This window comes from Pogoniulus pusillus, chromosome 37, assembly GCF_015220805.1.
Source record: "Pogoniulus pusillus isolate bPogPus1 chromosome 37, bPogPus1.pri, whole genome shotgun sequence".
Lineage (NCBI taxonomy): Eukaryota > Metazoa > Chordata > Aves > Piciformes > Lybiidae > Pogoniulus > Pogoniulus pusillus.
The window spans coordinates 5,809,545-5,833,544 of record NC_087300.1 but is presented as its reverse complement, the minus strand read 5'-3'; the positions used below and the strand labels follow the sequence as shown (position 1 = coordinate 5,833,544).

Sequence of the window (24,000 nt, the reverse complement as noted above, 5' to 3'; positions counted from 1 at the left end):
ACCCAGTTCCAACCCCTCTGCCATAGGCAGGGACACCTCCCACTAGAACAGGTCACTCAAAGCCTCATCCAACCTCATCCTCAACACCTCCAGGGAGGCTGTGGAGCACAGAAGCACCCAATGTGATCTTTGATCACATTGGGTGCTTCTGTGCTCCACAGCCTCCCTGGAAAACCTGTGCCAGTGTCTCACCACCCTCAACCTGTGCCAGTCTCTCACCACCCTCACTGCAAACAACTTCTTCCTAACAGCCACTTTCAATCTCCCCTCTGCCACTCCAAACCCATTCCTCCTCCTCCTGTCATTCCCAGACCTTCTCAACAGTCCCTCCCCAGTGCTCCTGCAGTCCCCTGCAGATCCTGCAAGGCCACTCCAAGCTCTCCTGGAAGCCTTCTCTTCTGCAGGCTGCACAGCCCCAACTCTCTCAGCCTGTGCTCAGAGCAGAGCTGCTGCAGCCCTCTCAGCATCTTGGTGGCCTCCTCTGCACTGGCTCCAACACTTCCATGTGCTGCTTGTGCTGGGGCTGCAGAACTGCACCCAGGACTGCAGGTGGGGTGTGAGGAGAGCAGAGCCAAGGGGCAGAATCCCCTCCCTTGCCCTGCTGCCCACACTGCTCTTGCTGCAGCCCAGCACAGGGTTGTGTCTGGGCTGCACTCACACTGCAGGCTCTTGTGGAGCTTTTTATCAGCCCAGACCCCCAGGACCTGTTCCTCAGGGCTGCTCTCTGCCATTCCCCACCCAGCCTGGAGCTGTGCTTGGGATTGCACCCACCCAGGTGCAGGACCTTACACTTACACCACCAGGAAGGCCCTGCTGGGATGCTGTGCTGTCTTCTGATCTCTAGCATCCCCCCCATATGCACCTGTGAGCCACGTCCTGGCTGCTGCTAACCCCCCAGTTCTCCCATTCAGCTCCCCCACCAGTGAAATGAGCTGGCAGGTCTCAGCCACAGGAGCAGTTCCCAGCTTTGCTTCTCAGGGGCTGCTCTCCAAAGGAGGGGTTTCACTCAAGGAACAAGCACTCAGCTGAGGTTGTCACACAAGGAGGATTTGCAAGACCCCAGAAGGCTGCTGCAAGAATCCTGCTTTGCCCTCAGCCCTGCAAGTGGTTTGACTTTTGAGCTCTCGGGGATCCATCCCCTGCCTGGCACAACAGTGACAGGGTTCAGCCAGGACCTCCAATAGGCCACAGCACTCACACTCCTACAGATGCATCACTGACCCCCTCCAACTGTGGGATGGCACTTCTGAGCCCTCTGGTTTATCTCCTGGGGGTCTGGAGTTGGTTTTTATCCTTTGGAGGGGTGGAAGCCAGGTGCTTAGCTGTGCACAGAATAATGACCAAGATGCCACTTGTCCCCACACAGGGGACACAGAAACAGCACACTGTGATGCCAGCCAGCCCCACGTCCAGCCCTGAATCCTGTATCCAGCTCCCTCTATCCTGCATCCAGCCTCCTATCCTGCATCCATCTGTCCCCTATCCTGCACCCAGCCCCCTATCCTGCATCCAGCCCCCTATCCTGCATCCAGCTGTCCCCTATCCTGCATCCAGCCTCCTATCCTTCATCCAGCTGTCCCCTATCCTGCATCCAGCCTCCTATCCTGCATCCAGCCTCCTATCCTGCATCCAGCTGCCCCTTAACCTGCATCCAGCTGTCCCCTATCTTGCATCCAGCTGTCCCTTATCCTGCATCCAGCCCCCTATACTGCATCCAGCTCCCTCTATCCTGCATCCATCTCCCTATCCTGCATCCAGCCTCTCACCCCACATCCAGCCCCTCACATCCAACCTCTCCATCCCCCCTCACATAATCACAGAATCGTTTAGACTGGAGAAGACCTCTAAGATCATGGAGTCCAACCATCAATCCAATAACCACCCTGCATCCAGACCCCCAGTTCTGCATCCAGCTCACTCCTTCCACATGCCAGCCCCTCCATCCTACACCCAGCCCCTCCCATCCTACATCCCAGCCCTCCCACAGGATCATTTAGGCTGGAAAAGACCTTTTAAGATCATCAAGTCCAACCATCAGCCTAACAACCACCCTGCATCCAGACTCCCTTTCTGCATCCAATGACCCAATCCTGCATCCAGCTCCCTCATCCCACATCCAGCCCCCACCATCCTGCATCCCAAGAGTTCAGGGCCTGCCTGTGCCCACGCTTCATTAGCACTGCCCCATTGTTCCCTTAAACCCAGGGATCAGAGGGGCCAAGCCACCAGTGCTAATTAACAGGAGCCCCTGGGCTGAGGAGGGCAAAGCCCTGAGCCAGCAGAACCAACAAAGGCAACTGGTCCCTAATGGAGCAGCCTGAAAGCAGAGCTGGGCCAGAGGATTATTCCCTCTGGATTTTTTCCTGTGTTATCCCCAAATTACATCAGTAATTCTCCTGCCACCCGAGGATTTGCCAGTTAATGGCCTCACTGCTGCAGGCAACGGTGGTGCTTCACCCTGCTGGGGGATGCTCAAAGGCCAGGCTTGAGCAAACAGGAGTCCAAAGGCTGGAAAAAGCCCTTCAGATGCCCAGAAAAATAATGATTCCCTGTACTGGGCACTGCTGAGGCCACACCTTGAGTATTGCCTTCAGTTCTGGCCACTCACTCTAAGAACATTGAGGGGCTGGAGCATGGCCAGAGAAGGGCAACGAAGCTGGGGAAGGGTCTGGAGAACAGGGCTGGGGAGGAGCAGCTGAGGGAACTGGGGGTGCTCACCCTGGATGCTGAAGGGAGACCTTCTGGCTCTCTACAGCTCCCTGAAAGGGTTGGAAACAGGTGGGGGTTGATCTCTCCTCCCAAGAGACAAGTGACAGGAGAAGAAGAAACAGCCTCAAATTGCAGCAGGGGAGGTTTAGGTTGGACATCAGAAGAAACTTCTTCCCTGAAAGGCTTCTTAAACACTGGCACAGGCTGCCCAGGGAGGTGGCTGAATCCCCATCCCTGGAGGCATTTCAAAGAGGCAGAAAGGTGGTGCTGAGGGCCATGGTTCAGCCCCAGCCTCGACAGAGTTAGAGGATGTTTGGATGCAATGATCTCAAAAAGCCTTTCCCAACCCAAGCGATGCTGTGCTCCCCTCAGCTATTTGAGGCTCTTCCTCCTCTCCACTCCACGCTCATTTTCACAGCGCCAGGGTGCACTCAGCTCCATCCCCAAGCTGCTTCATTTCCTCCCAGGCTCACAAGAAACTTGTTTTCAAGGAACTCAAAGCAAATCCCCTCCTGTTCATACGCCCAGAGGCACCAAAACCTCACAGCTTGCTTAAAACCCCTTCCCGCAAGGCAGCGTCTGCCCAGCCCACGTACGGCTGTGCCCCCGCACGCAGACCCCTGCTCCTTGGCTCTCACCACAGGACACGTTGGATTGGAGAGGCTGAAACTTGGTTGTGCTTCCTAACAGGAGGAAAAAGAGGGAGGGGAGGGGGAAAAAAAAAAAAAACAACCAACCCAACACAAATCTGTCAAAATTTTCCAGGAAAGCAAGAAAAGAAAAAATCCATTTCCAAATAAAACAGTGTCACAAACCCACTGCCAAGTGACTCCTCTTGAAGCATAGGAAAAAAAAAAACCCAAGCCCAAGTGTTTTATTCCAAGAGCTGCTGCCATGGGATATTCTGGGAGAAGAAATTTGTTCTGTGTTGGGGATTTTTTTGGGGTTGGTTTTGGGTTTTTCAGTCTGAGAAAGCAGAGCGCAGACAAACAGCACTGCAGGCTGGCACAGCCATGCCTGCAGGGATGGAAGCCTGAGGAGAGGAGATTGAGAGTGGAGAGGAGGAAGAAATTCTTTCCAGTGAGGGTAGAGGAGACACTGGAACAGTTGTGGATGTGCCCTCCCTGGAGGTGTTCAAGGCCAGGTTGAATGAGGCCCTGAGCAACCTGGGCTGGTGCAAAGTGGTCCTGCCCATCCAGTTGGAACTGGATGAGCTTTTAAGGTCCTTTGCAACCCAATCCATTCTGAGTCTATGAATAAACTCTTCCCAGCCACTAATGACGTCAGCAGAGACATCATCTCCTCCTCCTGGGCTGTGCATCTCCACCACCCTCATCCCACTGCCATCTCCAGCACCAACTGGTCCCATGCCTCAGTTTCCCCACTGCTCCAGCACCCCAATGCCAGATCCTTGGCCACCTGTGAGATGATGCCCAAGCTCCAGAGGCTTAAAATGCAATTATGTGGAGTAGATACTCTGCTGGCTGAGGCACAGCTGATGGAGTCCATCCATCTCCCTCCTTGGACAGGTTTATGGTTATGGCTTTTCATAGCCTGAGCTTTCCCTCCCTGCCATCCAGGGAAGGAAACAGCGGCAGCTCGGCCAACTGCTGCTTCCCCCCAGCAGATCTGGCTGTGATCTGTAGCCAGAGAGGACAAAACAACAAAGGGTTTGCAGAGCTTTGCTTTCTGTGAGCTTTTGGGATGCTTTTGCTGCCATCTCTGCCCATCCAAGGGTAGGACTGGGGAGAAACTCAACCTCCAGCCTCTCTTCACAGAATCAGGGAATGGTAGGGGTTGGAATGGACCTGTGAAGAACAAGTCCAATCCCCCTGCCAGAACAGGATCACCTAGGGCAGGTCACACAAGTACACATCCTGGCAGCTCTTAAAAGTCTTCAGAGACAGACTCCACCACCCCTCTGGGCAGCCTGTTCCAGTGCTCTGTCACCCTCAAAGTAAAGAAGTTCCTTCTCATGTTTAGAAGGAACTTCCTATCTTCAAGCTCATGCCCACTACCTCCAGTCCTATCACCAAGGACCACCAAGAAAAGTCTGACCCCATCTTCCTGACACCTACCTCTTAGATGTAAGCATTAACAAGCACCCCCCTCAGCCTCCAAGCTAACCAGCTCCAGCTCTCTCAGCCTCTCCTCACATGGGAGATGTTCTGAGACTCCTCAGCATCTCAGCAGCCCTGCACTGGCCTCTCTCCAGTAGTTGTCTGTTCTTCTTCCTCCTCATCACAACAGTGGCATAAAAATGAACACCAGAGCAGACAAATGCCAAAGTCCCAGCTCCAGAGTGAGTGGCTGTGGGTGCCCCAGCAGCTGTGGAAAGTCAGAGGAGGTAAAACCAAAGCAGCTCTCGAAAAATGAAGGTTTCATCAAAATATTACAAGGAGAGCAAAGTGGAATAGTCAGCTGCAGCAACAGGGATGGTTGTACCCTTTCTGCAGGCTCAGAGCTGCAGGATGGGAGCTGTGGGAGTCAGCCAGGGCTGCTCCAGGTCTGGGTGCACCCTTAAAATCACCAGATGGAGCCTCCAGTCCCCAGCCCTGCACTGGCTCCAGGCCAGGGTCACAGCAGCTCTGGGCGGTGAGATGAGCGCAGGAGGTGTGACTTGAGCTCGAGCAGCTAAAAATACTGCTGGGGGAGTGACAGAGAAAAGGAGGCTGAGGGGAGACCTTCTTGCTCTCTACAACTCCCTGAAAGGAGGCAGATGGGGGTTGGTCTCTTCTCCCAAGGAACAAGTGATGAGAGGAAATGGCCTCAAGTTACCCCAGGGGAGGTTTAGATGGGACATGAGGAACAATTTCTTCCCCTTGAGGGTTGTCAAGACCTGGCCCAAGCTGCCCAGGTAGAGTCCCCATCCCTGGAGGGGTTTTAAAACAAAGGAAAAAAGGTGGTTTGAGAGGTTTCCCAGGGAGACCAGAGCAGCTCAGCATCCTCCCTGGGTACCACTGCCACCTTCATGGCACCAGAGCGTGCCCATGCCAAAGGGACAAGGGCAAACAGCAGGGTCAAGCACCACAGGCACCAAGATTTTTCTCAAAAGAGAGGGAGGGGAAAGAAAGAAAGAGAGAAAGAAAGAGAGAAAGAAAGAGAGAAAGAAAGAGAGAAAGAAAGAGAGAAAGAAAGAGAGAAAGAGAGAAAGAAAGAGAGAAAGAAAGAGAGAAAGAGAGAAAGAAAGAGAGAAAGAAAGAGAGAAAGAGAGAAAGAGAGAAAGAGAGAAGAAAGAGAGAAAGAGAGAAGAAAGAGAGAAAGAGAGAAAGAAAGAGAGAAAGAAAGAAAGAGAGAAAGAAAGAAAGAAAGAAAGAAAGAAAGAAAGAAAGAAAGAAAGAAAGAAAGAAAGAAAGAAAGAAAGAAAGAAAGAAAGAAAGAAAGAAAGAAAGAAAGAAAGAAAGAAAGAAAGAGAGAAAGAAAGGAAGAGAGAGAGAAAGAAAGGAAGAGAAGAGAAGAGAAGAGAAGAGAAGAGAAGAGAAGAGAAGAGAAGAGAAGAGAAGAGAAGAGAAGAGAAGAGAAGAGAAGAGAAGAGAAGAGAAGAGAAGAGAAGAGAAGAGAAGAGAAGAGAAGAGAAAGAAAGAAAGAAAGAAAGAAAGAAAGAAAGAAAGAAAGAAAGAAAGGAGGTAGTTTAAGAGGTTTCCCAGGAAGATGGGCACCAGTGCTGCTCAGCATCCCTCTGGGGTGCCACCCAGCATCCCTCCTGGGTACCACTGTGGCACTGGGGCACGGTTTAAGCCCAACATGGGGTTAAACATCAGGTGAACCTCATTTCTATTATCAAATAAAGCAAAAGATAGAGGTTAGATTAACCAACCAAGGATTCACCAAGGAGATGGGCACCAGTGCTGCTCAGCATCCCTCTGGGGTGCCACCCAGCATCCCTCCTGGGTACCACTGTGGCACTGGGGCACTGTTTAAGCCCAACATGGGGTTAAACATCAGGTGAACCTCATTTCTATTATCAAATAAAGCAAAAGATAGAGGTTAGATTAACTCAACCATGGATTCACCAGGGAGACTGGCACCAGTGCCACTCAGCATCCCTCCTGGGTACCACTGGGGCATGGTTTAACCCCAACATAGGGTTGAACATCAGGTGAACCTCATTTCTATTATCAAATAAAGCAAAAGATAGAGGTTAGATTAACCAACCAAGGACTCATCAGGGAGATGGGCACCAGTGCTGCTCAGCATCCCTCCGGGGTGCCACCCAGCATCCTCATCCCTGAGGATGGAAAGGAGGAAAGTCAGGGGAGAGGAAGAATGAAAGGTTTGCAAAGAAGAGGGAGGAAAAGAAAGCCCAACCAGGCGAGTACAATGGCTGCTGTCTCATTAAATCTCCGTGGCCACCACGGAACGTGGCCGCCTGCCCGCCCGCCGCTCCTTCATCCGCCGCGTCCAGGCTCCTCTCACTTCAAAGTTAATTACACACTTAAACCTTTGCTGTTTAACCTCCTGCACCATGGGACACACTCCACAGGCTTCTCTTTTCTTCCACTGAGCAGCCTTGAAAAGATTCCAATGCTAAAGGGCGACCCAGGCACCATGCGGGATGGGATCAGCCACTCCGGTATCCCACGGAGGGTGGTAACAACACAGCCCAGAGCCTGCAGGGCAGCATCTCAGGGGGGATGCTACAAGAGGAAGAGAGGAAAAAGTAGGAAGGCTTCCTAAATGAGGGGTTTCTACCCAAATATTCCAAGTGCAGGCTTCCTCAAGCTATGGCGCTCAGGATGGGTGTTGGAGACATTCAAGATCAGGTCTGATGTGGCCCTGGGCAGCCTGATCTGGTTGGAGGTGTCCCTGCTGAGTGCAGGAAGCTGGACAAGACCTTTAAGGGTCCCTTCCAACCCCTGCAATCTGTGATCTCCAGGCCAGCACAAAGCAAAGTAAATTGGTGGGGAAAAAACCCACATTTCACTCTCACCTTGGCTTAGTCAGGACTGGATTAGCCCCACAGACAGCTCTGGGGTGCAGCACCTTGGGATCAGCACCCCATGCTGCAGGAACTGGCCAGGAAAGCTTAAACAAGTGACCTTCTGCAGTCAGGATGAATTTTGCATCCCTGTTTTTCCTCCAGCACCTCCTGTCCCTCACGCCAAGTAATGAGCAGGAAATGATGATTCAGGTGCTCACAGGACATGCTGATACACCAGCCCAGCAGCCAAGTGGTAGCATGCAGATACCCTCTGCAGCAAGAGAGGGCTACAGCCCATACCCATCAACATCCCAACACATCGAGATGGGGCAGGCAGTGAGCAGAATTCCTCTCTCCCAAATCCAGAGTTCTCACTGATTCCTGGGAGCAGGGATAGAGCCAGAGGCCACACAGTCACACAGCCCTGAACTATCAGACCTCAGACCTCTCCTCTTCAATGCACAAGAAAGATGCTCCTCTTGGGCACTGAACAATCAAGTTCTTCCCAGAAGGTAATTAAGACAAATGGTTAATGTCACCACTGCTGCAAAAGGGGAAACTGAGGCACAGAGGCCATTTGGTGCAGTCCCATAACACCAACAGCCCAGAACCATCCCCTGGGAGGATGGAAGGATGAGAAGCTGGGAAGCTGGGGTGTGTGCTGGGATGCAGAACCCACTCCAGCAGATGCCAGCATGATGCCATGCCTTCCCCAGCACCCTGCAGAGCCCAGGCAGCCTCCCACCTCCTGCCTGCTATGTGAAGGCAATTTCCTTGGCACGCTCCGATGGGAGCAAGCCCTGGGAAGGAAATGCTGGGAGCTGCTTTCCTCTGGGGGCCAGCAGACATAAGGGATCAGGAGCATGTACTGAGGTTCACCTATAGTCATCCTTCTCATCCAGCAGCATCCCTTCTGTACCTTCTGGTGGCCTTTCAGTGCTTAAAGGAGCTGATCAGAAAACTGGGGACGCTTTTGAGCAGGACCTGTTGTGACAGGACAAGGGGTGATGGTTTGAAACTAAAAGAGTGGAGAGAAGGGAGAAATGTTTGACACTGAGTGTGGTGAGAGCCTGTCCCAGGCTGTCCAGAGAGGTGGGAGATGTCCCATCCATGGAACTATTCCAGACCAGGCTGTCTGGGGTTCTGAGCAACCTGCTGTATTTGCAGATGTCCCTGCTGAGTGCAGGAGGTTTGGACTAGATGAGCTTCAAAGGTCCTCTGAACCCAAACCAGTTTGGGATTCTGTGTGTAAAGGATAAGGGATCAGAAATTCCATTTCTATCTTGGAAGGGGGGTGGCTCAGACTCCTCATGGGATGATGCTACAGGGGACTAGGAGCTGCTCAGGGGGACAAAGCACTGCAGAATCCAGCTCAGCAGGAAAAGCAAGAAGCAGAGTGGGTCCCTGCATCATAACATCTCATCACCTCACTGCAGTGGACACCAGCAGCACCTCAGCCAAACCAATACACCCCAGCAAACCAATACACCTCAGCCAAACCAATACACCTCAGCCCCAGGTCCCTTTGGAGCTGCTCCTGCCAGGAGCTGCTTTGCAGGGTGAGAGGGAAGGGGAGCTGCAGTTTGCAGCCTCAAGGAAGGACTTGGATTGGCAGGACAAATTATTCCCCTTTTAAATGCATGTTTGAAGAGTGGATTCAGTTTGAGGTCACTCACTACAGGGAAGGTATTGAACAGGTCCACCTAAAACTAAAAGAAGTTTAGAGCCACTTCCCTACCCCAAGTCTCAACAGCAGGAAAACTTCTTCTAGTCCAGGCTATGGGGAGCTAAATCCCCAAGCTCCACTTTGCCCACTCAGAGGACCTTAGGGCATGTGCTAGTTTGAAGCTAGCTAGAATGTTCTGGTGAGCAGAATGAGATGATAGGCTGTGGAAAGGAAACAATGGTGATGGCTGCTGCACTTCACAGGCTGCTTGAGATGTATAAGAAGAAGAACACAGATAACACAGTTGAGTTGCTCTCTGTCTCTGGGGCTGCACTTCTCCCTCTAACCTAACTTGCTGCCTGACTAATCCATCTGCTTCCTAACTCCAAACTTACCTTGAACGTAAGGCAAAGGCTGGGGTAAGGTAGAGGGGTGGAAAGGAGGTGGAAGGGTGGTTGGGAGCCCCTCCTGGGGACTCAGGTTTCTGGGAGGGCTATCAGGGAGTGCCAGGACTGGGGGGAATGGAGCAAAGCTGGAGGTAGGGAGGTTCAGGCTGGACACGAGGAGGAAGTTGCTCAGCATGAGAGTGGTGAGAGGCTGGAATGGGTTGCCCAGGGAGGTGGTTGAGGCCCCATGGCTGGAGGTGTTTGAGGCCAGGCTGGCTGAGGCTGTGTGCAGCCTGCTCTAGGGTAGGGTGTCCCTGGGCATGGCAGGGGGGTTGGAACTGGCTGATCCTTGTGCTCCCTTCCAACCCTGCCTGATTTAGTGATTCTCTGATTCTATTCCCCACTCCTACAAAACAGAGTAATTTCCAAAGAATATTCCTGATTTCCTGGCCCTGATAAAAGCTGATTAGAAGAATATGGAAAGCAGCTCCATGACAATTCTCACCAGTCGTTTGGGTTTGCTTCTCCCAAATCATTTTAAATATTGCATTTAATAGAAAGGGGGAGGGGGAAAAAAAGAAAAAGGAGGGGGAGGAAAAGGGAGAGAGAGAATTTGTTCAGCTGTAAGAAACATCAATTTGCAACTTGAAGCCTTGTACATTAGCCAGAGAAGCTAATGTGTAAACATTAGCAGCTCCAGTAACACACAGGGCTTGGCCAATGCAATTCCAGGGAGAGAGCAGGCAGATATTAAGACAGAGGATTTGCATAATAAGTCACTTATGTCTGATAACCTCAGTGTTTGGAAGGCACAGGACTAGGAGAACAAAAATCATCTCCCAGCCACTACAGAAGGAATGCATCTCGGTTGGGGTTGGGTTTTTATTTGGTCTGTTTATGGTTTTTACCTGCAGGTCTCCCTAGAATTGTTTGGGTTGGAAAAGTCCAGCCATCAACATAGGTCTGCCACGGCCACTAAAGCATCACCCAGAGTGCTACACATTTCTTCAGCACCTCCAGAGATGGAGACTTCACCACTGCCCTGGGGAGCCTCTTCCAGGGCTTGACAACCCTTTTGGAAATGAAATTTCTCCTGATGTTCGACCTAAACCTCCCCTGGTGCAACTTGAGGCCATTTCATCTCATCCTATCACTTGTTACTAGGGAGACCAACCCCCACCTGGCTTCAACCTCCTTTCAGGAAGCTGTAGAGTGCAATGAAGTCTCCTTTCAGCCTTCTTTTCTCCAGGCTAAACACCCCCAGCTCCCTCAGCTGCTCCTCACCAGCCCTGTTCTCCAAAGCCTTCACCAGCCTCATTGCCCTTCTCTGAACCCACTCAATACCCTTCCTGTAGTGAGTGACCCCAAACTGAATCCACCCTTCAAACATGGGAGTAATTTATCCTGCCAGTCCAAGTCCTTCCTTGGGGCACATCCTGCTGCAAACTGCAGCTCCCTTCCCTGCAAAGCAGCTCCTGGCAGGAGCAGCACCAAAGGTACCAGGGTGCTGCATCACCCCAACGTGGGTGCAAACACAGCTTTGCAGTGATGCTGTGGGGCACAACCTGGGATGTTTTAGTGTATTTAACAACCCATCCAAGCCTTGTCCCTGCACAGTGCCTGGATGCAGCCAGCACTGCTCCCAGGGAAAGGACCAGCATCATTCCTCCCTTATTTATATCCAGGGAAGGAGAGGTCTTGCAGCACAGGAATGCCTTTAAGCTCCCTGGCCAGGAGGCCACTAACCTGCAACACAAGTGTTTTAATAATGAACCACCACTTAATTAACATAGTCAGGGCTGCCTCTTGGACTCCAGAGGAAGGCAGAACAAGACAGGTCCCTGGAAACCTCCATCCTGCTGCTATCGATCGCTCGCTGTGCAATTACAGCTCCTGGGTTATGGAACTGGCTCCTTGGGGGGAGAGGGGGGAAGGAAAGGGACAAATATAGATTGAAAAAAGGAGGGAGAAAAAAAGCTCATTTCTCCCCCTCAGCTCCTTTATTACCATCAGGTCCCCAAGGCCCTGCTGAAGGCAATCCACCCTCTGTGCCCACGGACACAGCGAGAGCAGCACTGTGAGCCCCGGGGGTGAAACGCTGCTTTGGGGGAGTCCCTGAGGATATGGAGATGCTCCCTTGGCTGGAAAAGCAGCTGCCCCAGGACACAGCTCAGGAGGGGCTCCAACACAAGAAACCACAGGAATGGCCAAGTTCCTAAGCCAGCCCCACTGTGCAGGGCACAACTATAGGTGAAACCCTGCAGGTCTCACCCCTGGCAGTGAGGGATGTGGGAGCTGAGAGTGCCCATGGGTCACCCTCCCGTGATGGGGCATGTGGCAGCACTGCTGGCCCCGGGGACATAGCTCAGCCAGGTTATTTATGGCCATTCCAGGAGGAGAGCAGAGCTGCCTGCACTGCTGAAGAGCCCTTGTGTGGCAGGACCAGCTGGCGACAGGGCCACATGGTCCCCACTGTGCCCAGCATCCACTTCTCAGCCCTCAGGAAAAGTAAGAGAGGAAGAGGTGCAGGGAGGAAGGTCAGGGCAGAGCAGCAGCACGTCTGGGTGTAATGCAGAATCCAGGTTGATGTCAGCCTCCTCCTGTTGCACTGGGAGAAGCAACGTGGGAAGACTGACAGCAAGGTTTGAAGGTGGTGACCTGGGCAAATCAATCACCAGGCTGCCAGCACTGGAGAAGCTAAGGCAAAGCCAAACCCTCTGCTGGTAAATGGGGGGGGGAAGCAGCATCAGCCAGGAGGTTAAAGACACCAGAAGCCTCTGGGGGGCAATAAAAAGGAGTCCTGTGCACAAAGGGTGATGCCTGATGGCAGGACAAGGGGCAATGGTGGAAGATGAGGCATAGGAAGATTCATTTAAACATGAGAAGGATTTTTTTCACTGTCAGAGAGACAGAACCCTGGAACAGGCTGCCCAGGGGGGTTGTGGAGTCTCCCTCTCTGGAGATACTCAATACCTGCCTGGATGTGCTCCTGTGTGATCTGGTCTATGTGAGCCTGCTCTGGCAGGGGGGTTGGACTGGCTGAGCTTTGGAGCACTGCCATTCTGTGATTATTATGGTGCTAGAGAAAGCCAGGCAAAGCTTAGGATGCAATGCCCCCAGAAAAATCAAATCCATCAGCAGATGTGCTTTTACCAGTCCCCAAGCTGGGCTCAGCCACTCCTGCTCAGGCCTGTGCATGCATCCACCCACATCCATCCATCCAACCCTGAAAAATCCAACAGCTCCAGCAAACTCCCCTCAAGGTCTCCACCAGCACTGCCCAGTGCTCTCAGAGGTTCATTTAACCAGGGAGATGAGATCCCCAGGTGCAGGTCTAAGAGCAGCCAGCACTTGGGGAGGGCAGGTTGTAAATCCAGAGTCGCAGCAGCCTGCAGCTGCCTTTCCTCAACAGCTTATTTATTGCTTTCAATACCTGCCCTCCGCCGCCGGCGGCAGCAGCTGCCAAGCTGGGCTCACTCTGCAGCGGCCAAAGAAACCCAGCACATCTCCTTCCCTTCTCTGGAAAGCTGCTTCAAGTCTCTCCCTGCTGCCTCTATTTTCATAGGGTCTATAAAAACCTCAGCTGAGATGCAGGCAGCTCCCCCAGTCCTGCCCCTCTCCAGCTCCAAGGGTGAGCAGGCAGGAGCACCACGGTGCTGAGACCTGGCAGAGTCGGTGCATGGAGCACTGAGTTTGAATCCACATCCAGCACCAGAACCCTGAGCTTGGTCACATAAGAGGAACCCACAGATGGCAGCAGGGATGCAGGATGGATTCATGCATGCAGGATGGATCTATGGATGGTGCTGGCCAGAAGGAACGCAGGATGGATACACTGATGGTGCTGGCAGCAGGGATGCAGGAGGGATCCTTGGATGGTGCAGGAGGGATCCTTGGATGGTGCTGGCAGCAGGGATGCAGGAGGGATTTGTAGATGCAAGATGGATCTGTGGATAGTGCTGACCAGAAGGAATGAGGATGGATACACTGATGGTGCTGGCCGCTTGGATGCAGGATGGATCCATGGATGCAGGATGGATCCATGGATGGTGCTGGCCAGAAGGAATGCAGGATGGATACACTGATGGTGCTGGCCACTTGGATGCAGGATGGATCCATGGATGCAGGATGGATCTATAGATGGTGCTGACCAGAAGGAATGCAGGATGGATACACTGATGGTGCTGGCCACTTGGATGCAGGATGGATTCATGGATGCAGGATGGATCTATAGATGGTGCTGGCCAGAAGGAATGCAGGATGGATACACTGATGGTGCTGGCCACTTGGATGCAGGATGGATTTATGGATGCAGGATGCATTCACAGTCATCACTAACAGAGTGTAGAATGGGTTTACAGACAGCCCATGAAGCATTCCAGCCCACTCCTTCTCTCTTCCTGTGTTGCTCCCATGCATGGACCTGCTCCCCAGCCCCACCACAGCATCCCAATCCCCCTGTCCTCATCTTGCCAGGATGCCCCCCCTCCCCCCACCCCACCATTTGGGTGTTGCCCTCCCTGTGAGCCTGAAGAACCACCCCTAGAGCTGGATTTTCTGCAGGATCCACTCACACCACATTCCCCATGGGAAGACTCAGGACCCTCCATCCAGCTCCAGGGAAAGGGAAACAGCTGCCAAGCAGAGAGCAGTGCCACACACTGGGCTGAGGGACTCACCTGCAGCATCCCCTGCAGGAGCCCCCACAATCACACCCTCCCCACAGCAGCTCTCAGCACAGGAGATCTCACTGCTCTGGGCTGTACTGTGTCCAGTTGTGGCTCCTCCAGTTTAAGAAAGACATGGAACTACTGGAAAGAGTCCAACAGAGGCCACTAAGATGCTGAGGGGCCTGGAGCATCTCTGTGAGCAGGAAAGGCTGAGAGCCCTGGGGCTGCCAAACCTGGAGAAGAGCAGCCCCAGAGTGGATCTGAGCAATGCTCAGCAAGAGCTAAAGGACAGGAGGAAAGGGCAGGACTCTCCTCAGTGGTATCCACTGAGAGCACCAGGGGTGACAGGCACAAACTGGAATCCAAGAGGTGCCACACAAACATAAGAAAAAACAAACCCTGCACTTTGAAGATCCTGGAGCAGGCTGCCCAGAGAGGCTGTGGAGTCTCTTTTCTCTGGAGAGATTCCAAACACACCTGGACACTGTGATCCTGTGTCGTTTGCTTTGGGTGAACCTACTCTAGCCAGGGGGCTGGACTAGATCTTCAGGTGTCCTTTCCAAACCCTACCACGCTGGGATTCTGCAAGATCCCTGCAACCCCTCCCTGCACACTGCTCCTATCCCAAAATGTAGTCCTAGCAGCAGAGCTCATCCATCCCACAGGAAGAAGGGCAGGAGACAGACCCTTGCACTGAGAAATACTGCGTGGAGCTGGGCACGGTGAGCAGCACCTCCCCAGACAGGGGCCAGGTGAGCTACTAAATACAGAGTTCAGCTGATGAGGAGAGAACCAGCCCAAGGAGGAGATGTGCTGCTTGGGGCTGGTATTGTTATAATCCATGGCAAGCCAGCTGAGTGCTGGCTGCAGAAAATCAATGGATGTCAGCCCTCAGCTGAAAAAACAGCAAAAACCAAGCAGAAACAGGAGAGTCCTTGGGGAAAGACCTGGCTGGGGCAGTGGTCAGACCTGCACCATGTCCCCATCCTCACGAGGAGAGATCAGAGCCTGCCCCAGCACTGAGAGGCTTCAACAGTCCCCCCTGAGCTGCTCCTTCCCCAAAAGCCCACTGGAATGCTCCAGTGCCCAACAGGTCCATACCTGTGCCCCACTGCCACTGCAAGCACAGCCCCAGATGTCGCCCCCAGCTCTGCTCCTTCCCCCAGCCCAGCTGCAGCTCCCAGGGACGGTGCCCAGAGCACTTCCTCTGCTAATTACAGAGTGCTACGGAGCAAAGCCCTGCCTAGGGGCGTTGGAGCTTTGCATGACCTGGGACCTGGCACTCAAGGATGTGTGGGGCTGCCCCACCCCACGACAAGTCCTCGTCGCCGTGGGTGGGCTGCCAGCAGCAGCGGAAGGGCTTCAGGAGACGTCATCCTTTGGTAGATCTGCCTGGGCTTGCTCCCTGGGTTTGGAAATGTTGCTGTTGAAGCCTCCACCACGACAGCTCAAAATTCAGGGGGAACCGTGGCACCAAGGCACAGAGGCCACGCAGCATGGCTCGGGAAGGGGACTGCCCCTCAAGGAGACCCTGCAGAGCATCTCCAAGTCCACAGCACCTCCAGTGATGCCTCCAAATCCATCCGAGCAAGGCAATGCAGTTTGTCCACAGTCCATCCCTCCACAAGCAAGCAGCCTCCATGCTCCAGCCCATCAGAGGAAAAAACATTTCCACAGCTCCTGTAGGACAGCAGGAAGACCTCTGGGCAGTGCCCCAAAGACGAGCCCCTGGCACTGGGGGAGGGCTCAGCTGCAGCAGAAATGTTTCATCTCCTCTTCCAGACCAGCCACTGCTCACCTCCCAGTGACATTGTCCTCTGGGTGACATCCTTCTCCCGGTGACCCATCCAGCAGCTGATGGTCTGATTACTGGGTGAAGCTCACTGGACCAGAGCAGTACTGGCTCCTCAGACGGGTTAATTGGGTTAATTAGGCTGAAGGTCCCTGCAGAAAGCAGCTCGACAGGCTCAGCTGCCCAGGAGCAGCTCCACATCCACAGGGACAATGGCCTCGTTAAGACACATCAGGTCATCAGTGCCTCTGTCTCCTTCTCCTGTCCTAGGAGAGCTTGGAGCATCCCCAGCCAGCCACTGCATCCCATGATCTTGATCAACTTAACGATGTCAAGAAAGGACTGGTCCATAGCAGCAGCCCAGAGAGTCAAAGCAGTTTGCTGGCTTATCTACAGAGCCCCCCAGTGGGTACCACGCTGGGGCAGAGCCCAGCACAGCCTCAGAGAGAGGAAGGTTGGATCCTCTGCCAGCTTCATGTAGACAAGGAGGGTCAGCATCAGCACAGTGACCCCATTTGGGGTGATTCTCCAGTATCTTTCAAGGCAAATCAAAACAAACCAACCCAAAAAACCAACAGTGTATGACCAAGATAGTCAGAGTTGCTCTGGCTGCAGCCCATTTCCAGCCCCAGCTGCAGGAGGCTGCAGTGCTCTGCTCCCCACTGCATCCCTGTCTGGCACAGGGAGGGGCTTCTTCTCAGAGTTCCCCCCAGGGTGGGCAGGTAAATGGGAATGCAGTGGATGCAGAGCAAGCAGCAATGGAACCATCCAGTACTACCACACACACAGAGCCCAATTCACCCTCCCTCCCAACCCCCTCCCCGAGCTGGAACCACCAGACCCAGTGCAGGATGCTGGGGAGGGGAAGCCAAGTGCAGGACCCACTAAGCCTCACCCAGCTCCTATTTCCTCAACATCTGGAGCACTTCTGTGGACAGAAAGGTCAGTAAACAACAAAATGTATGGCCAAAGGCAGTCAGGAGGCTCCCTCCAGCTGCGAGTTTGCCAGCTATGAAGCGGGGCTGGGGGGGGGGTTGTCACACACTGGGACTCCACAGCCCTACAAAGCCCTCAGCTGGAGGAGCATCACCCTCCCTGTGCTGCCACTGCAGCTGTGCTTCTGCTTCAGAGCAAGCACCCATTCTGGCACCCCGGTGCCTGAGCACCTTGGTCACCCCACAAGAGTGGTCCCCACACATCCCTGAAGCCCCCCAGCAAAGAGGAAGCAGGAGCTGTGCTGTTCTGCAGTGAATAGAGCCACAGCACTAGAGTCTGGGGTCTGACACGGGGGGGACAGAAGATGGAGGGGACAGAAGATGGAGGGGCAGGCCCATCCTGGCTCAAAGTCTGCAGCTGCCACGATCCATGTTTGAATTCACTCCAGGTGGAAGAAAGTGGGGTGCAGAGCCTGAGTCACTTAATCCCATAGGAAGCCCATGGGGTACCCCAGAACATGTCTGTCTCCTCTGCTAGCACCCAGGCACAGGTGGGTGCTGCAGAGCAGGGCTGTGACATCCCAGGCAGGACCTGGAAGAGCAAGAAAGGGGCCAGAGGATGAGCTGCAGCTAACACCTGCCCAGCAACAGCAACACCACCCCTGAGTTAAACAATAATCACAAATCCAGCTCAAAGGGCACCTGGTGTGTGACCCCTCCACCTCAGTGCCAGCAGCAGCTTGGGGGGACAAGGCTGCCCCCACAGGCAGAGGCTCTGCCTTGCTTCCCAGCAGCTGGAGCAGAGCTGGACTTTGGCTCTCGATCACAAAATCACACAGAAACACAGAATGGCAGGGGCTGGAAGGGACCTCCAAAGCTCAGCCAGTCCAGCCCCCCTGCCAGAGCAGGATCACCTAGACCAGACCACACAGGAACACATCCAGGCAGGTACTGAATATCTCCAGAGAGGGAAACTCCACAACCCCCCTGGGCAGCCTGTTCCAGTGCTCTGTCACCAGGCAGGGAATGCAGAAAAAGCTGCTCCCAGGAAAGAAAACATCTCCGGGAACATGCTGGGAAGTCCCTTCCTTGCCCACGAGCTCCACAGCCCTCTTCTCCCTCCCCAGAATACCCTTCATCCAGTCAGGCAGAGCAGGTTCTATGTCCCCAGGACCCCTCCAGCTGGCATCCCCCTCCCTCACATCCCATCACCCATCCGCATCCATCCCGGCACAGGGAAAAACCAGCAGCAGCCTCTGCCAGGCCACCTGCAGCGGAAAGCAAAAAGCTCCATCGCCAGGACTGCTTTATTTTTAAGGCTGCCAACAAGGAAGCAATTAGCTCGGGGGGGTGCTAATTGCTGGGAACCCTCCTTGTCTGGAAAGGAAAACCTCAGTTTCCCCCCAAGTTCAAGGTGAGAGTCTCCAGCCCGGATCGGGAAAGCAGGATGCGAGGAATGCTGCAAAGCAAAAGCAAATCCCAAGCTGTCGTCGGGGAGGAGGTTTGGGAATCTTGACATTTAATCACGCAGTAACTAAAGGTTCCCAGACATGTCTAATAAGACAATTATAGTGCATGTTAATAATAGATTATTAAAAAGCTTATTTATGGAGGTTTAAGCAGGCAGATGGCAGGGCTGTGTCGATAAAGCTCTCCAGAGCCTGTGCTACCTCCCAGCTCCGAGCATGCAGCAGGGATTTACCTGCCTCTGCCTCACCAACCTCTCATTTTAACCCTTCTAAGACTTGCCCAAAGCAAAGCAGCAAGTCCCTGGAGGGGGGGGAGGGGGGGGACAGGGCTTGCAGCCAGAAGAGGACTCTTATGGGGTATTCTTGGCCCCTCTGCAGATGTTGCTTGCCATGGCAAAGCTCCATCCCGGATGCAGACAGAGGAAAAACCAACATCACCAGGGAGCAGGGATATTGTCACAGCTAGGGCAGGGGTCTAAGCCACCAACAAGCATCTGCTTTTGTCTGCAAGGAGGTGTCCTGCTTCCCCCTGGAGGTCCTGTTCCCGTTTGGCTCTGCTCTGGGAAAGCTCCCAGGGAAGCTGGAATGGGGCTGGTTTGTCTCAGTTTGGAAAACAAAAGGAAAAATGTACAGTGCTGGCCAGGAGGTGACTCACCAGGAACCCTGTTCCCGAAACCAGGGCAGGTCCAAGCGCCCAGAGGAAAACAAACAACCATAAAACGGGAGTTTTGGAGCAAGCAGAAGGTGAAATGAAGCAAATGCAACTGGCAAGTCTCGGTGGAGGGACAAACAGGCACTGCCACCCTCCACCGCAGAGCTGCAGAGACAGAGCCAGAGGGACAGGTCCAGCCAGGAGCATCAACATCACTCGGAGCATCCCTAAATTCTGCTTCACCCCCGCAGAAGGCAAAGATCCACCCTGCTTCAGTGCATGGAGAGGGGACACTGGAGGGCCAAGGGCTTGGGAGTAGGAAATCTCTGCCCAAGGCATGCTTGGGCACGTCAACAGGATTTTCTGGAGCAGCATCCCAGCACAGGAGCCTGGGGGGTGTTTGCACTGTCTGAGAGCTCCAGGAAAGGACATGGCACTCCCAGGGCATTAAAAACACACAGGAGCAAGAAAGAGGAAGGTTAGCACGACAGAACAGGCAAGGGAAGGAAATAAAATCCAAGCTTGAAATGAGCTGGCAAGGAAAAGGTAAAGCTCTTGAGCATCTTACGCATTTGGTGAAGATGGGGTGGGGAGAAGAAGATCCCCTAGCATGGGAGAGGCTACCACAAGCAGGGAAATAACTCCGGGCAAAGAGCGGGATCAGCAACCCGACAGCACAAAACACTGACCCGGTCCCCAGCACCACCCCAGGGCAGTCCCCAGCTCCTGACGCCCCACCTAGCCTTGTGACCCCAGCGATGGGGACGCTGCGGTTAACGGCCGGGGGACGCCAGGCAGTTTTGTTCCGCTCCCCGACCCCAATCCCAGCCCTGGGGACAGCGTCTGCTCAGCGGTTCCCATTCACTCGGCCGAGACAACACAGCCACCGCGGGGTCAGGGTCACCCGTGCTACCTCCTGCCAGCCTGCGAGGGGGGGAGGGGGAGCGACAAGTCCCTTGGGTGGCCCCAGCCCTCCTGCCTGGCCCCCAGCGAAGGGTTCAACCGACACAATAAGCCACGACCCCTCACAAAGCTTCCCCCAAAGCAATCCTGGCGCCATCAGAGATGCCACCAAGCCGTCTGGGGCTCCTTGGTGGCACTAAGCTCCTAAGTGGAAGCCGCAAAGCCAAATATTTTCTTTGCTGGATCGCTGCTGACAGCCGAGCCCAAGCGCAAACAGCTTCCGCAGCATCATGGCAGGAGTGCCACGCAGCGCTGGCAGCTGCCGGCGTCTGTCCCCGCGGCGTGTCCCCACCGCCGGGAAACAGCCGCGGAGCGCGGCGGGGACGCGGGGGTACACCTGGAGGACAACTCGCTGCTGAAGTTTTGGGGTGTATGGGTAAAATAGAGGAGCAGAGCTGCTCTCTGTGCTAGCACACGAAGGCGAAAGGAGGGAAGCGCTGAGTTTGCAAGTCCCGGGGCTCCATGAGCCAGCCCGGAGCCCCCCACGAGTCAGCCCGCTCCCAGCCACAGGCTTTCGGCAAGGGCGAAGGCTCCGTGCTTCACTGCAGAGCCCGGGAAGGAAAGACAGAGCTGGCAAATCCCACCGGAGGCAACTCGCAAGACCCCATCACAGGCGGCTGACACCGCAAGAGCACAAGGGACCGCTCAGCTTTGAAGGCTCGGCAAGAAGCTCTCAGCGCCACTCCGGTCCCCTCCACGGCAAGCCCAACGCAGACAGGCACCAGCAGCTTAGTCACTGCGAAATCTTAACGAGCTGCAAAACTTTGTCTGCTCCAGGAAAGAGCAAACAGCATCCCAAGCCGGTGGGGAGGCTGCGACTGCGGCTCCCAGATTCTCCCTCAGTTCATCGAGGTCTGCTGGTCCCAGCCATGCTTGTGCCTCAGCTTCCCCACCCGTGGAAGGGATCATGCTAGGACCCTTCTTTGCAGAGGAGCAGCAAGAAACCCACCCATCTTCCGAACACCCACCGAGACAAGCAGCTGGTCCTGCCCGTCACTGGCTTTGGGGTCTCCGGTGACATGCAGCAGCTTAAAAGATCTTTTTACAGCCCTGCTGCCACACAGCCCCGAGCCCGGCAGGGACGAGCCGGGTGATGTCCCCACAGCCACGCAAATCCCGTCGGCAGGATTCATGCAAAAACGCAGCCTGCAATGGAGCCGGGGGGGGGCTGGCAGCAGACCCCTTGTCTCCATCCAAATCCAGCCCCCGCGGCTGCATCACGGAGCTGAACCTGCTCTGCATCTACCGGGCAAACGCTGGAGTAAACACACCCCTGGTTTACACCCCTGTGGGGCTCAATCCTGCTCCTTGTAAATGCCATCTTGCAGAAAGGAAGCCCATGGAGGGGCAAGGGTTTGCTTGGAAGAAGGAGTCTTCTCAAAAAGTCGCCCCCCACCCCAGCCTCAGCAGCAGCACCAGGACCCCCACCACTGTCCCTCCAGCCCCTCGCAGGCTGCGGCAGCTCAGCCCTGATGGCTATCAGAGGAAGACAAGACACCCCAGGACTGCTCAAAACCCCTTCCCTGACACCCTGGGGGCTGCACAAGCCCCTTCCTCTGAAGGTGTGGACTCAGAACCCCTCAGCTGGCTGCGTGTCTCCGTTTCCCCACTGCCTCCTCGCTCTGCCCTGAAGCACAGGGCTGCTTGGGGCACCGATCAGTATCGCCCCCCACCCCAATACAACCCCTTCCAGTTACCCCAGCAGAATACAAACCCATTCCCTAGCCATTTACCCCACTTCACAGGAGCTATGGAGAGACTCAGCTGCTTCATATTCCCCCCCATCCATCCATCCATCCATCCATCCAGCATCCCCACATCCATCCGGCGTCGCCACATCCATCCAGCCCTCCATCCGCCACCCACCCCCTCCGGGGCAGCTGTATTGAGCTTGTTGCTGATGGGGGTCACTATTTATACATTTCGGAGAGAAGCCACTACCCGAAAAGAAAAAAACAAAAACCCACAATTCAAAATCAATGCACCAACACAGGGACTGCATCCAGGTGAAAGGGGAAAAAAAAATCAAGAACCAGAGAAAAAAGAAATAAAAATACCCAAATGTTAATAACGCCCAAAGCATCACCCAGGAGCTGGGGGCTGCAGCACTGAAGCCCCTGCAGAGGAAGGTGCCAGCTCCCTCCTCCCCTCGTGCCTCAGTTTCCCTTGCAAAAGGCATTTGCAGCCCTCCAGGACCCCCCAAACCACCCATCCCCAGCACTGAAATCCTGCTCCTGCCTCCCCCAAGAGAGGCGGGGAATGAGTTGTGTGTTGTGGTCCCCCACCACCACCACCACCAAATCTCGCCTCTGCCTTCAGCCCTGGCTCGCAGGGTCGAACCATGCTCCTTCCCCGGGGGGGAGGGACAGAGCTCAGCGCCGAAGTGCTCAAGGGAACGGCAGGGGGGAAAAAAAGCTAAAAATCAATACAGTAAGTTTTATACATACATAGAAAAACCCAACTCGACGTGGGTGAAACACTAATTACAGCCCTGTGACGGGGGCCGCTGTCACCGGAGAACGGCCCCGGTCACCACCTGTTTCTCCCGAAGGGTCCTCGAACCCTCCCGAACCCGGACCCACCGGGAGCTTGCAAACGAAGAAGTCGGGTCCAGCGCTCTTCAACCGGGGCTGCAGCGGGGCTGCACCGCCTCCTGCCCGGGCGAGCTGCCCACGGCGCTCCCCGGTCTGCCCGTACCCCGTGCGCCCGGTCCCCCGATCGCTTCGCGCCCGAGCCACTAAACCCTAGCAGGACGCCTCTCTGCAAACGAAGCCGCCGCCGCCGCCGCCACCGGCATTAAGTTTTCCTTCCCGGGGATGCAGCGGGAGGGGAGGAGGAAGGTAGCCCCGATACCGGGGAGCGATGCCGTGGGTGAGACGAGCTCCAGCCGTGCAGATGCGGGGTACGAAGATCCAGCGGGCTTTGAGCGCTCCGGTAAGCTCCGGCCACCGGCGTCTCGAACTTCGACGGTCTCAACGGAGGAAATCTCGTCGCCGACGGGACAGGCAGGAGCCACCAAACACGCCGAGGACTACCGGAGCCCTCTTTGCCCCACCGCCGGTGCAAACCCCACAAAGCAATAAACCCAAGCACACACACACACTCCCTTCCTTTTCCCGTTCTTACCGGCGGGTGTCTCGGTGTCCAACGCGTAAACCCGGAGGGCGAGAGCGAGCAGCAGCGCCCGGGCGCTTCGCATGGTGCGATCGGGGCGGGGGGTGGGGAGGGTGGGGAAGGAACGGCAGGCGGGCGGGAGGGGCCGGGACGGGGCCGTGGCCGCCGCCGCCTGCGGGCCCGCGGTTCCGGCGCGCCGGGGGCACGCGCGCCCGCCCGCCCCGCGCCTCAAATAAGCGGCGAGCGCGCGGCGGCGGCAGCTCCGCTCCAGCCCTGACGTCAGCGCCGCGCGAGGCCCCGCCGCCACCGCCGGACACCGGAGGGCAGGCCGAGGGCGCCCCCTGCCGGCCGCCGCCGGCACACGCAGCATCGAAAGCGCTTCACACCACCACCCCCCCCTCCTCTCCCTCCCCTTCACCCGCCTCCCGCCGCGAAGTGAGGAGGAGGAGGGAGGGGGAGAGTCCCGGTGGGTGCGGGGAAGCAGGGTTACGGCTATAGGAGGGGTTTCCCGGTAACCAGCGAAGCGGGTGTGGGGCGAGACTGCTCGGGAGCGCTGGCTGCGGGGTTGGCGGTGAGGGAACGGGAGGCGGGTTTTGAGGGGGAGGGTGCAAGGAGCAGAGGGTGCGCGGCTGCAGTAGGGTGCCCGGTTGCACGGAGGGGTCCCAGTTGTACGGTGGTCCGCGACCGAGGAGAGGGCCCAGGTTACAGGACGGTCGTGGGTTG

The 24,000-nt window shown here is 55.2% G+C and overlaps 1 protein-coding gene across 1 annotated transcript in view; it reads right to left on the bottom strand.

Moving 5' to 3' along the window:
- The window catches only part of PTPRU (protein tyrosine phosphatase receptor type U), an 86,880-nt gene extending 63,511 nt beyond the window's left edge, over positions 1 to 23,369 (bottom strand). Inside the window, 1 exon segment of the mRNA XM_064172375.1 lies at positions 23,290 to 23,369. Coding sequence (XP_064028445.1) covers positions 23,290 to 23,362 — 73 coding nt within the window. The 5' untranslated portion in view covers positions 23,363 to 23,369.
- Between the last annotated feature and the right edge of the window lie 631 nt (positions 23,370 to 24,000).